The sequence below is a fragment of the Mesitornis unicolor genome, unplaced genomic scaffold (assembly GCF_000695765.1).
Source record: "Mesitornis unicolor isolate BGI_N332 unplaced genomic scaffold, ASM69576v1 scaffold8589, whole genome shotgun sequence".
NCBI classification, from domain to species: domain Eukaryota; kingdom Metazoa; phylum Chordata; class Aves; order Mesitornithiformes; family Mesitornithidae; genus Mesitornis; species Mesitornis unicolor.
Window position 1 is genome coordinate 1 of NW_010206495.1, and position 12,091 is coordinate 12,091.

At 42.5% G+C, this 12,091-nt stretch overlaps 1 protein-coding gene across 1 annotated transcript; it reads left to right on the top strand.

Annotated features, from left to right (window-relative positions):
- Positions 1-734: 734 nt before the first annotated feature.
- On the top strand, positions 735-9,638 carry LOC104535982 (probable polyketide synthase 16; the record flags this gene model as incomplete). The annotated part of the gene is made up of 4 exons (XM_010191765.1): positions 735-895; positions 3,296-3,499; positions 3,604-3,785; positions 4,074-9,638. Coding segments are annotated over 4 exons (6,112 nt in total), but the record flags the coding sequence as incomplete, so codon positions are not given.
- Positions 9,639-12,091: the final 2,453 nt, after the last annotated feature.

Genomic DNA, 12,091 nt, shown 5'->3' on the forward strand with positions numbered 1-12,091 from the left:
CTCGTCTACCAAGCAGGTCACCTCATCATAATACTTAGTCATAACACCTCGAATAATACTTAGTAGATTTGAATTGTAGGACCCAGAATTACTTCAGTGATTAGTCTCATGTCAGATATTGAATTCGTCATTGAAATAAAGAAATTATATACAGACCTGATCTTGGGATACAAGATTAAGGCTGTGATTAATTGTTTGTAAGCATGGGTCTACTTTGAAGATTTTTTAAAGATACACACAGACACACACAAAATATTTTGAATGTATTATTAGAGAAGTATGGGCATCTCTTGGAAATGTCTGAGCTGATCCTCTGCTTATTGATTTTAAATTGTAAAGCCATTGGCCCATATTGCTTTAAAATTATGTAGAAGACAAAATTTGTTTAAAACTTGTAAGACCACATTACAGCAGAGGGAGTCCCATTCTACAGATTTCCATAATTTGAGGAGTCCTGTTGGTACTAGTAGGATAATTATGGGAATAAAAATTCCTAGGAGTGAGCTTATAAGTCTGAAATGCAGAATCATTGATACAAATACGTATTTTGTGGTGGGACATAAAACATCCTTGGCCTATAAACATTTTGTTCTGAAATTCATAAATAGGAACTGTGACCTGAACACCAGTTACTTCTTTGCTTTTCATGAAATTGCAAAAGATGTGTACTTTAAGTCTTGAAGTAAATGCATGTTTTATATATATTGTACCATTTTCTGGTCTTTGTATTTTAGATTTAATTCATTTGACAACCACCTGTTTGGGATTAATAACATGGAAGCTGAACGCATGGATCCACAACACAAGTTACTGGTAGAATGCACATACAAAGCTCTGGAGGATGCAGGAGTCCCCGTAGAAGCTGTCAGTGGCACCAAAACAGGTGTTTTTATCGGTAAGATGAAAATTTCATGGTGAAGAAAGTCCATTTGAACCTCACAAGGATTGAAGCATTCCTTCATAAACTTTACATATATGTATGGCATTGGAGATCTAAGGCTACTGTGCTATGACAGTACTGGTTATTTTTGCTGAGGATTACTAGGCTACTCAAGAAATTCATTATATAGTTCATGTATCTATTTTAGGAGCTCCTCTTAGTGTCTTCAGGCACTGAAGTTGAAGCAGGAAACAGTTGAACTGTCCACCCTACCCAGCCCTTCCCAGGGGTGATACTCTCAAGCCAGGCCTACACTTTTTTCCAGTATACTGTTTCCAGTATAACACTGGTTAAGGTGTTGTGAGGTTTAAGATCCTTTTAAACCAGTAGAAATCCTCATGTAGTTATTAGTATGCTACCAGTTGTCCAACTGCTTACCTGAGTACCTGGAAAAGTTATGAGAAGATTATACTGGGCGCTGTCGAAAGACATTTAAAGGACAATGGAATCATCAGGCACAGCCAACAAGAGGGTTTACAATGGGAAAATTCTGTTTAATCTGATATCCTTCTACAATAAGGTCACTCACCTGATGGATGAAGAGACGGTGTGGATGTAGTTTTTCTGGATTTAGTAAGGCTTTTGACACTGTCCCTCACAGCATCCTTCTGGACAAGTCCAACTGTGAGATGACCAGGTACAAAGTGCACTGGGTGAAGAACTGGCTGAATGGCAGGGCTTAGAGGGTTGTAGTGAATGGGGCTACATCTGGCTGGTAATCAGTCACCAGCAGTGAGTTGAATGCACCATTAGTAAAACTGCTGATGATAATTAATTGGGAGGTGCTGTTGACTTTCTCAAGGGACAAGAGGCCTTGCTGAGGCATCTGGATAGATTGGAGCACTGTGCAATCCTCAATGGCAAAAAAACAAGAACAAATGCTGGATTCTGCACCTGGCACAGAGTAACAGTGGACACAAGTGTAAATTGGAAAAGTGGCTGGAGAGGAGTGGCTGGAGAGGAGTGGCTGGAGAGCAGCCCTGCAGAAGAGAATCTGGTGCATTAAATACATTGTAACCAGCCCATCAAAAGAGATTAGCCCCTTGTGCTTAACACTGGTGCAGCTTCACCTTGAATAGTCTGTACAGTTCTGGGCCCCACAATTTAAAAAAAAGTCATGCAGAGGAGGGCAAGCCCTCTTAGGCTGGAATGCATATCCTATGAGGAGCAGGTAAGGACACTTGGCTGTCTAGTTTGGAGAAAAGCAGTCTGAGGGGCAAACTCTGCTCTCTACAGCTTCCTGGGAAGGTGGAGAGGGAGGTACTGAGCTCTTCTCCTGATTGTCCTGTGACAGGACACATGTGAATGGTTCATAGCTGCACCAGAGGAGGTTCAGACCTGATGTTAGGTAGCATTTATTTACAGAAAGAATGATCAAACACTGGAACAGGATCCCTAGAGAGGAGATCGATGCCCCAAGTTGGTGTTTAAGAGGCATTTGGACAATGCCCTTAATAACATATTTTTAACTTTTGTTGAGTCCTGAATTAGTCAGGCCATTGGATTCGGTGATCGTTGTAGTTCCTGTTTCTTTTCCTTTCCATTTCATTCCATCCATTCCATTCCATTCCATTCCATTCCATTCCATTCCATTCCACTTTGTCAAGGAACTAGGATAACAGTACACTTTTACTGGTGTAATACATCTCTTTTAAGAGAAGTTTTCTCAGATAGTTAGGCTGATTAACTACAGGGGCAGGCTCTTTATATGAAATTATAGTCTGAAACGTGCTCTTCTTTCACAGAGGAAACTATTCCTTGCTCTCTGAATAGATGTACATGGGGATCCACTGCATTTCAAGCACGTGTTCTCAGAAAAAGGACACAACTCCTCTCACAGGCCCTGTTCGTCTTTTTTGTTTCTGTCTTAATGGATCATAGTGAGCAAACCAAAGATAAATAAAAAGCATTGGATGTACCTTATGCTGTGACATTTAACTTGGAACATCTGAGGAACTGAAGCTAGTGTTCTATACACGTCTATGCCAACTATCCTTATTGTAACTTCTTAATATGTATTCCCATAGCAAAACCAAAACAACCACTGTCAAACTGAAATAAAGGAGTCTAAGCAGACTACACAGAGCATCATGCAATAAGCTAAGTCATTAGGAAAGGACTGTCATTTACTGTGCAAGTAGAAATTTCAAGTGTTAGGTGTTTGTGTAAGCTGGGTCCAGGGGAGTTGCTGGGACTTTCGCCTTTGGCTTGGGTTGAAGCAAATTTTCACCATAGGAACACTGATGCCATGTAGTTTACTATTGAAACAGGAAACCAAAACGTGCTATTGGGTTTAAAGCTGTACATCCCTTTGTTTGCTTCGGTTAATGTGACACATATTTTATATTTTTACAGGTCTTATGAATCGAGACTATGAAATCGTAACAAGCAGAGCAGTGAGTGAAATAAATCATTATGATGGTACTGGAGTAGCAATGAGCATTGCTGCTAACAGGGTCTCATTCACGTTTAATCTGACTGGACCATCACTGGCTATTGACACTGCATGTTCATCTTTTCTTTTTGCTCTGCACTATGCCTTGCGAGCAATTAGATCAGGTAATGGGACTGAACAGAGGCTGGACAACGAAATTAGGATTGCTACTGTTACTGCCTATCAGCCTAAGACATCTCAGCATGAATATGTTTCTGTTTTACTCCAGGAGATTGTGAGGCAGCAATCTGTGGTGGAGTGAACTGTATAATAGATCCCCGCACCTTTGTATCTCTCAGTAAAGCAAAAATGATCTCTCCAGAGGGAATAAGCAAACCCTTCTCCAAAAGAGCAGATGGCTATGGAAGGGGAGAAGGTTGTGGTGTTGTTTTCCTCAAACCACTGAAAAAGGTAAGATTGCTTGTGAAGCAGCCTCAAATAAGACTGGTTGCTTATCTGAATTTTGTATCTTCCGCTCTAATAATTACTTTTCCAGAAAATCTTTTCCAATTCAAGCTTAAGGTTAATAAAGCCTTTATTAAGCATTAAGTACTTATGCACTTCCCCTAGCATGAGGAAAGGATCACAGATTTAATTTAGTATTATACTCTGTTCTTGGTTTTGTTGTTTTGTTTTGTTTTCTCCTATACGCAGAAAGCATGCGATTATTACAGATACTTTTACCTTTTTATGAAACAGGCAAAGGAAGACTACAGCAAAATCTGGGGTGTTATAAATGTCAGTGCAGTAAATCAGAACGGTAGATCCATGACTCCAATCACAAGACCGTCTCGAGTAGAGCAAGAGAAGTTACTGCGCAGCATTTATGAAGCTCATGTTGATCCATCAGTTGTGCAGTACATTGAAGCACACGGTACAGGAACTGCTGCTGGAGATCCTACTGAAGCTGAAAGCCTAGGTACTGTCATTTGTAAAAACAGGTCTTCACAAGCTTCCATTCTGAAAATTGGTTCAGTGAAAGGAAACATTGGCCACACTGAATCAGCTGCTGGAGCAGCAGGGTTAATCAAAGTGCTTCTGATGATGCACCATGGAAAGATTGTTCCATCCTTGCATTACTCGAAGGAGATGAGCAGCATTGATACAGAGAAATTAAACCTTGCAATTCCCACAACTGTAGAGCCCTGGGAAGAATCCAGTGAGTATGGAAGAGTAGCTGGCATCAACTGCTTTGGATTTGGAGGAACCAATGCTCACGTTGTAGTCAGGCAGGTTAAACAGCTAGAGCCTCTTCCTGCCTTTAAGAGGCCTCTAGAATTAGTTCTGCTGTCAGCAGCATCAAGTAAGTCCCTTCAGATGACAATGGCTGATACAACTGACCAACTGAGCACAAGAAAGTCTGTAACTCTCCCAAGCCTGGCCTATACGTCTGCCTGCAGAAGAAGCCATGCCAACTATAGGTACCGAAAAGCATTTGTCACAAACTCTCTCCAACACTTGCAGCAAGAGGTTATGTCAGCAATGAGCACTGAACTCTCCATTTCAAAGGGGGAGCCACAGCTGGTGTTCGTGTTCTGCGGTAATGGCATAATGCTGAAGGAGCTCAGTGAAGCACTGCTGAGCTCGGAGCCAGTGTTCAGAGACAAGTGTAAGGAAATAGAAGCACTTTTTCAGAAACACACTCCCATCAGCCTCCTGCCAGCAAGAGGTCATAGCCCAAAGGATTTGTTGAAGCCAGAGCTTTCCCAACCCTTGCTTTTTACCCTGCAGGTTGCCTTAGCTTCCCTTCTGAAATACTGGGACATTAAGCCAGTTGCTGCTGTTGGCCACTCGGTAGGGGAAGTTGCCGCTGCACATTTTGCTGGGTACCTTTCCCTGGCAGATGCAGTCAAAGTGATTTATCACCGGAGCCGGCTGCAGGCAAAAACTGCCAGTGGCAGAATGTTGGTGGTTGGAAACATCCCTGTTCAAGAGATTGCTGATCATCTGCATCACTACTCGGGAAAGGTGTGCATTGCAGCTTTCAACAGCCCGGTTTCCTGCACCTTGTCTGGGAATTCAGACTCTGTGGATGCTGTTCAGAAAGATTTAGCTCAAGCTTTCAGCCAGAGAAACATCTTTCTTCATGTTTTAAATGTCCCAGCTGCGTACCACAGCCACAGCATGGATGTGATACTTGGGGAGTTGGAAAAGAACATACAGCCTTTAGAGAAACAAAAGGGGGAAATTGAAGTGATTTCAACACTGACTGGGATGGCTGCTTCAGAAAAGGACTTTGCTCAGGGCAAATTCTGGGCCCGGCATACTCGTGAGCCTGTTGCTTTCACTCAAGCCATCAAAACTGCAGCTAGAGACAGGGAAAATGTAGTATTTGTAGAAATAAGTCCTCACCGAGCATTGCAGCGAAACATAAAGGAAACTCTGGGAAAAGGCACAAAGGTATTCTCTTCTTTGCAAACTGATGCAGAGTATCAGACACTTTTCACCCTGGTAGGAAATCTGTTTGAACTGGGATATAATCCCAACTGGCAGCATTTTTATAATGGGTATCAAAGTGTTCCAGTGGCCATTCCACGGTATCAGTTTGATCGCAAAAAACTCATGGCCTGTCTGGATATCCATCAACAAGCAAACCAGAGAGGTGTCAGCTTCAGTCACCCTTTGATTTATGGAGTAAACAGTGACAACACAGAGTTTAGCTGCCTGTTGTCTCAGGACGCAACATCGTACTTATATGAGCACAAGAACAATGGTGTGGCTTTAGTCCCTGGTGCTTTTTATGCAGAGCTTGGTCTGGCCTCTGTGCTGAGTAGCTCAAGACCTAAAGTGCCTCTGAGTGCTTGCCAGATGAGTATCAGCTTTTCTGCGCCATGTGTTCTCACACAGAGTTCCCAAGTCTTGAGTATCAAGCTGAGTCCCCAAAAAGCAGTGACAGCCTTTGAGATACTCTCTTCCTCCAACGCAGTTTATGCTGTAGGCCAAGTTACAAAGGGGCCTGAAGCTGTGGTGGAAGAAAGCACCATTTCCTTCCAAGACATCTATCAAAGATGCAGGTCAGTGGTTAGCAGAGAGGAGGTTTATGAAGCCTTGTCTCAGGTTGGCTTTCAGTATGGCTCCGTATTCAGGCAGCTCAGTGATGTGCATTACTGCCAGGAACTAAAGGAAGCTATAACAAGCATCAGGGTGAACAAAGACACCATCAGAGAGATGTACAACTACTGCATCCATCCAGTGCTGCTTGACTGTTTTCTGCAGATGACCGCTGTCATGACCTCAAGGACGTTCCAGTCTAGAGCAGGGTTTCCTTCAGGAATAGGCAGCCTGGTGGTGCTCCGACCACTGGAAGAAGAAATGATGATATATATGAGAACAAGCAAATCCATTGGGAACTGCCTAGAGGTCTGTGGATGCTTCATGGACAAACGTGGCTCTGTTTTGGCTGAACTCAAGCGTGTTGCCATCACTTTCATGAAACAAACATCTTCCAGAGACAATGAGTTCATGTTTGAAAACAAGTGGAAAGAAGCCTCTCCTTCACAGACAATTGGACACATGGGGGCTATGCCCAGAGTCCTAGTGTTTGCTGACAAATTTGGGATAGCTGAGCAGCTCAAAAAATATTTACATCCTGATTCGAGATATGTTATATATGAAGACTGGGAAGCCCTCTTGGAAGGCCACGCACAGAATAAAATGAGAGCAGACATTGAGGATTATGATGAAATTTTGTTCCTGTGGGGAATTAAAAAGTTAAATGAAGCTTTCCCAAGCCAAGTGGTAGACCAACTGGCAAAGTGCTGTGAAGCCTATCGTCAAGTTATTGTGGCATTAAGAGAGAAAACATCCCGCTGTTCAGTCAGAGTTATCACCTACAGAACAACAGAAAGAGATGTAGACCACGTTAACTGTGGGTTTGCATTGTATGGCATGACCAGAACTTGTGCCATTGAAGTTCCAGAAATTACATTTCAGATAATTGACCTCAGCTCTTCCAGTTCCCTGGACATCTCAGTGCTAGCAGATGTTCTTGTCAAATACAAAGGTGTGGACTATCCAGAAGTTTGTGTCAGCCAAGGGAGAATTTATGTGGCTGAAATCAGACGCACACCTTTTGTTGATGCAGATTACAGCCAACCTGTAAGATCTCTCCAAAAGTCAGAAACATTCACTTTGTACACTTCTGATCCATACACAGCAAAAGACTTGTCTGCTGAATTATCCGCCAGCACTGCTACTCAGCTTGACAAACAGAGTGTTGAAATTCAAGTGGATAAAATATGTCTCCACTCAGAAGATTATTTTCCCATTAGTGTTTCTAGTCGTAACTTTGGTAATACACTGTATTGGAATTCACAAGCAGTAGGCAAACATGGACTTTTAGCTCTTGATTTCAGTGGTACAGTAACAGCAACAGGCATTGATGCAAAGAAAGTTAAAGTGGGCGACCGTGTGGTTTCATGTTATCCGGCTGCTGCATCATCCAGAGTTCAGATTCCAGGAACAGCTTGTTTCAATGTAAAGAAATTCCCATGCTTTCAGAATGTCCCTTGTATGTCATACTTCATCATTGCCTGGGAAATCTTAAATCAGAGGTTACCCAAAGGGAAACATGGCAGAACATTGGGTATTATTTCTGCAGAGCCATCATCGGTTTTGTGCCAAGTTCTTTCTGCGGCAGCAGAAGAGATGGGTTGGAGAACAGTACTTGCAGGGCCCACTCCTGATAAGTTCCAGTATATAAACTTATGCAATGCCCTGGTTGTTCTTCCTCCATTAAACAGGCTGTCTCAGGAGGACCTAGCCCACATGTACTTTCTTAAAGATGTGGTGATAGTGTGTGGCAATCGACAGTCTGCGTGTATCCAGAATGTCAGTGAAACCGATCATGAAAATATCAGCTTTCATATCCTTACACTTACCAGCATTTTCCAGAAAGCATCTCTAAAGGAATTGCAAAAGACTGTGCATGCATGGATCAGTTCCATGGATACAAAACGATTTAGACGACTATCAGGTTCTGTTTTTCAGCAGACTGAGAACTTTGAAAGAATGAACTCTGTGATGTCCTATTTTACCTGCAAATCTGTCCCACTTGCTGTACTGAGAAGGCAAAAGGACATCCCCATGCTTTCAGATATACCATTGTATGAATCCCAGAAGAAGTTGTTTAAGCAGAATGCTGTTTATGTAGTAGTCGGGGGGCTTACTGGACTTGGCTTTGAAACTGTGAAATTCATAGCTGAGAATGGAGGAGGGTGTATTGCAATACTCTCCAGGAAAATTCCAGGCAACAAGAAGCAAGAAGAGATGAAGGCTTTGCAGCAGCAGTATGAAGGGAGCAAAGTAGTGTTTGTGCAGTGTGATGTTACATTGACCGGTGATGTTGCGAAGGCTTTCCAGTCCATTGCAAAAATCTTTGCAGGGAGTCCAATCAAAGGTGTATTTCAAAGTGCTGTTGTTTTACACGATGGCCACCTTGAAGTTCTGAATTTGGCTGACTTTCAGAAAGTGCTGAGCCCAAAAGTAGCAGGGACTCTAAATCTTCATTGGGCTACCAGAGGCCAGGAGCTTGACTACTTTGTGTGCTATTCCTCTGTTACTTCCTTTCTGGGAAATTCCACCCAGGCAAACTATGCAGCTGCAAACTCTTTCTTGGATGTCTTCTGCCTCTACAGGAGGAACTGTGGGCTTTCAGGCCAATCCATTAACTGGGGTGCTTTGAACCTTGGCATACTGCTCAATCAAAACCATATTCAGAACATTCTGGAATCCAAGGGCATAGATATTCTGCAAGTGCAGGAAATTCATGAGTATCTCAGGAAGAGTTTACTTGTGAATAACGCGCAGCAAGCTGTCATCAAGTTAAACTTTCAAGCTTTATTGCATCATGTTTTTTCTCGGATTATTTCAGTCAAAAGTCGCTTCAAATCACTTATGTCAGAAGAATTCAGGGACAAGCTTGAAACCTTGGAGGAAACTCAAATACAAGCCCAGGATGCTGCCTTAATCAAATCTGAAGACTACATCAGCTCACTGGTGAGTGACCTCACCGGATTGAGCCTGGATGAACTAACCATGAATACACAACTTTCATCATTGGGCATAGACTCTATGTTAGCTATGACAATTCAGAACCGTGTCTTTAGAGAGAGAAAGGTGGACATACCTCTTGTCAAGCTGCTTGATCCTCACACAACTCTGTCAAGTTTAGTGGTAGTTTTAGAAGAAACAAGCAATGCAAATGGAAGAGTTGAGAAAAAAATCGCTGTGATTGAAAGTGCAGAAATCGGAAGCAGGCTATAGGAGTCTTCCCACTCAGTAACTGTGTAACGTTGAAGATACCTGGACCCTTTGTAGTATCTCAGAATATGCTATTGCAGACAGGGTAGAACATCTGGTGATGCTGAATGCACTGTTCTGCATTAACCCAGAAAAACCCACACCTGGTTCTTCTGCCATTGCACTAGCTGTATAATTTCAGTCAACTGTTTGACTTGTTACTTTAAATATTTTTTACCTTCACTTTTCAATATTTTAAAATGGAAATAGGTAGTTTAATACACATATATTTTCATTTGGTAGATTTGCATATTCAATGCACATTGCATTTTTCAAACCATGTTAAAGTCTTGAGGAAAATGATATGTTTGCACTTCTAAATGATGACTGTACATGTAAAACACACATTTACCACCATTTTTGTCATTATTGTATTCTTAATGTATTATTCTTTTTTGAATATTAACAAATGTGAATAAATACAAATGTCTTTTTGAAAGACTTCTAGATGTTGTGAATTTCAAAAGTTTCTTCTCAGAATATTAAACTTTATTTTTTCCTTAAGTCTGCAAAAGTATTGGAATTTATCATTTGCAAAGCATACAGTAAAGCAACTGGTTTTCTTTATTAATTAACCATATTTTATGAAAGCCCAAATAAACAAGAATAGTAAAAAAGTTCAAAAAGCAAAACTTGAAGTGTATTTTGTCTTATTTTTTTCCCTCATATGCTCTCCAAGTTTAAGTTCTCCTAATCCTAACAACCAACCTTATTTTACTCCAGTGAGAAAACACAGACTTTTCCCCAAAGACACTGAAGGAAACTTTTTTAATAGTCTCTTAATGTGGGAATAGGGTCCTTGCATTGTTTCTCCTTTTTATACCTAATTATTATTCACCATGAGATGGCCTCTGCAGCTCTGGTAGTATTCTCCAGTGCATGGAGTATCCATGGCCTATGAGGTCCCCCTGAAGTCTCTCCTCCAGGCTGAACAAGCCCAGTTCCCTGTTTCCTCATAGCTCTGGTGCTGCAGCCCCCAAGCTTCTTAATGGCCTTCTGCTGAACTTACTCAAGTTTATCTGTATCTTCCTTATCCCGGCAGGCCCAGAACTGGACCAGGATTCCAGACGTGGTGTAATGAGTAAAGTGTGGTGTACTGGTGGTGTACCTTACACCACAGACTATGTTCCTGTCAATACAGCGCAGTTGGCTGTCAGACTTCATTGCTGCCAGTGTGCATAGTGGACTTGTGCTTAGTCCACTGCCCATCAGGACCCCCCGTCCTTTTCATCCAAGCTGCTCTCCAGCCAGTCAGTCCCCAGCCCGTGATGTTGTGGGGCTTAGTCTGCCTCACGGACAGAGCTGATGCAGGGGGCTGTTCTTTCCTAGGTGTAAGGCCTTGCATTTGTCATGGTTGAAATTAATTAAGATTCAGTTAAGCTATTTGTCCTTCCAAATAGCAGCCCTCATCTTCAGTGTGCCAAATGCTCTCACCTTACTTGATGCCCTGCTGTAATGGAAGGAAGCAGAAGCTTCCACTGCCTCAGATGACCGTTTCTGTGCTGCACCATATGACCAACTTGTCAGAAGGAGCAATACCACAAATGTTGTACTGTGTCATCTGTCAAAGTAGCAGATGTGGAAGATGTGAGGAAGTTCAGCACCCCAGAACAATCTATCAGTGTCAAAGTTCAAAGCAAGGGCAGCTATGGTTTCTTATTTAGGACAGCAGCAGGAGGAGGCACTGCAGAGAGAGAATCCCCCTTGACCTCTTAAAACAAAGGTTGTTGTAAAGCAGCCTATTCCCAAGCTTGCCTATGGTTTGGGAAAAGAAGCAGTTCAAGCTGATCTCCCAAAAAACCCTGCTCCACCCTTAAACTCATCAGCTAGAGCCTCACCTCAAGAGAGCAGGAGTATTCCACAATGCAAAGACTCAACAGTGAGCTGTGATGTCTGCTGAGGGCTTGCCCACATGTGCCCAGAGGCTGGTTGGGGCTTGCCAGAACACTCAGCGCTGATGTGGCAGCAGGGGAGAAGCAGCAGCAGCTCTGGGCTGTTATTTGGCCATGGGGCACCTCATGGGTGTGGGAGGGGGTGTCCCAGGGGAAATGTGGAGACAGATGTCCACACAAGAGGCCTCGTGTGAATGGAGCAGCCAACAGTTAGGTCCACAGGGTAGGCAGGAGGTGGAGAAGAGCAGGGCTTAGGGACTCATGAGTGGCTGACACTGGATCCTGGAAAAGGATCAGTGGGAGGTGAATTTTCCTGCCTGCTGGATTTTGGGAAGGCAGGGTTTCGGCAGGGACAAGGAAATGCCTCTTGTGTAGAGACCAGGTGAAGGCTGATGATTGCACTATGTAAGAAGGCATATTATTATGTAGTTTAAAAAAATAATATATATATATATTCAAGCTAGTTAATTGTTAGTTCCCAGACTTCTGAATATTTCGTTTAGATTTTTAACGGCAAGTTTTCAT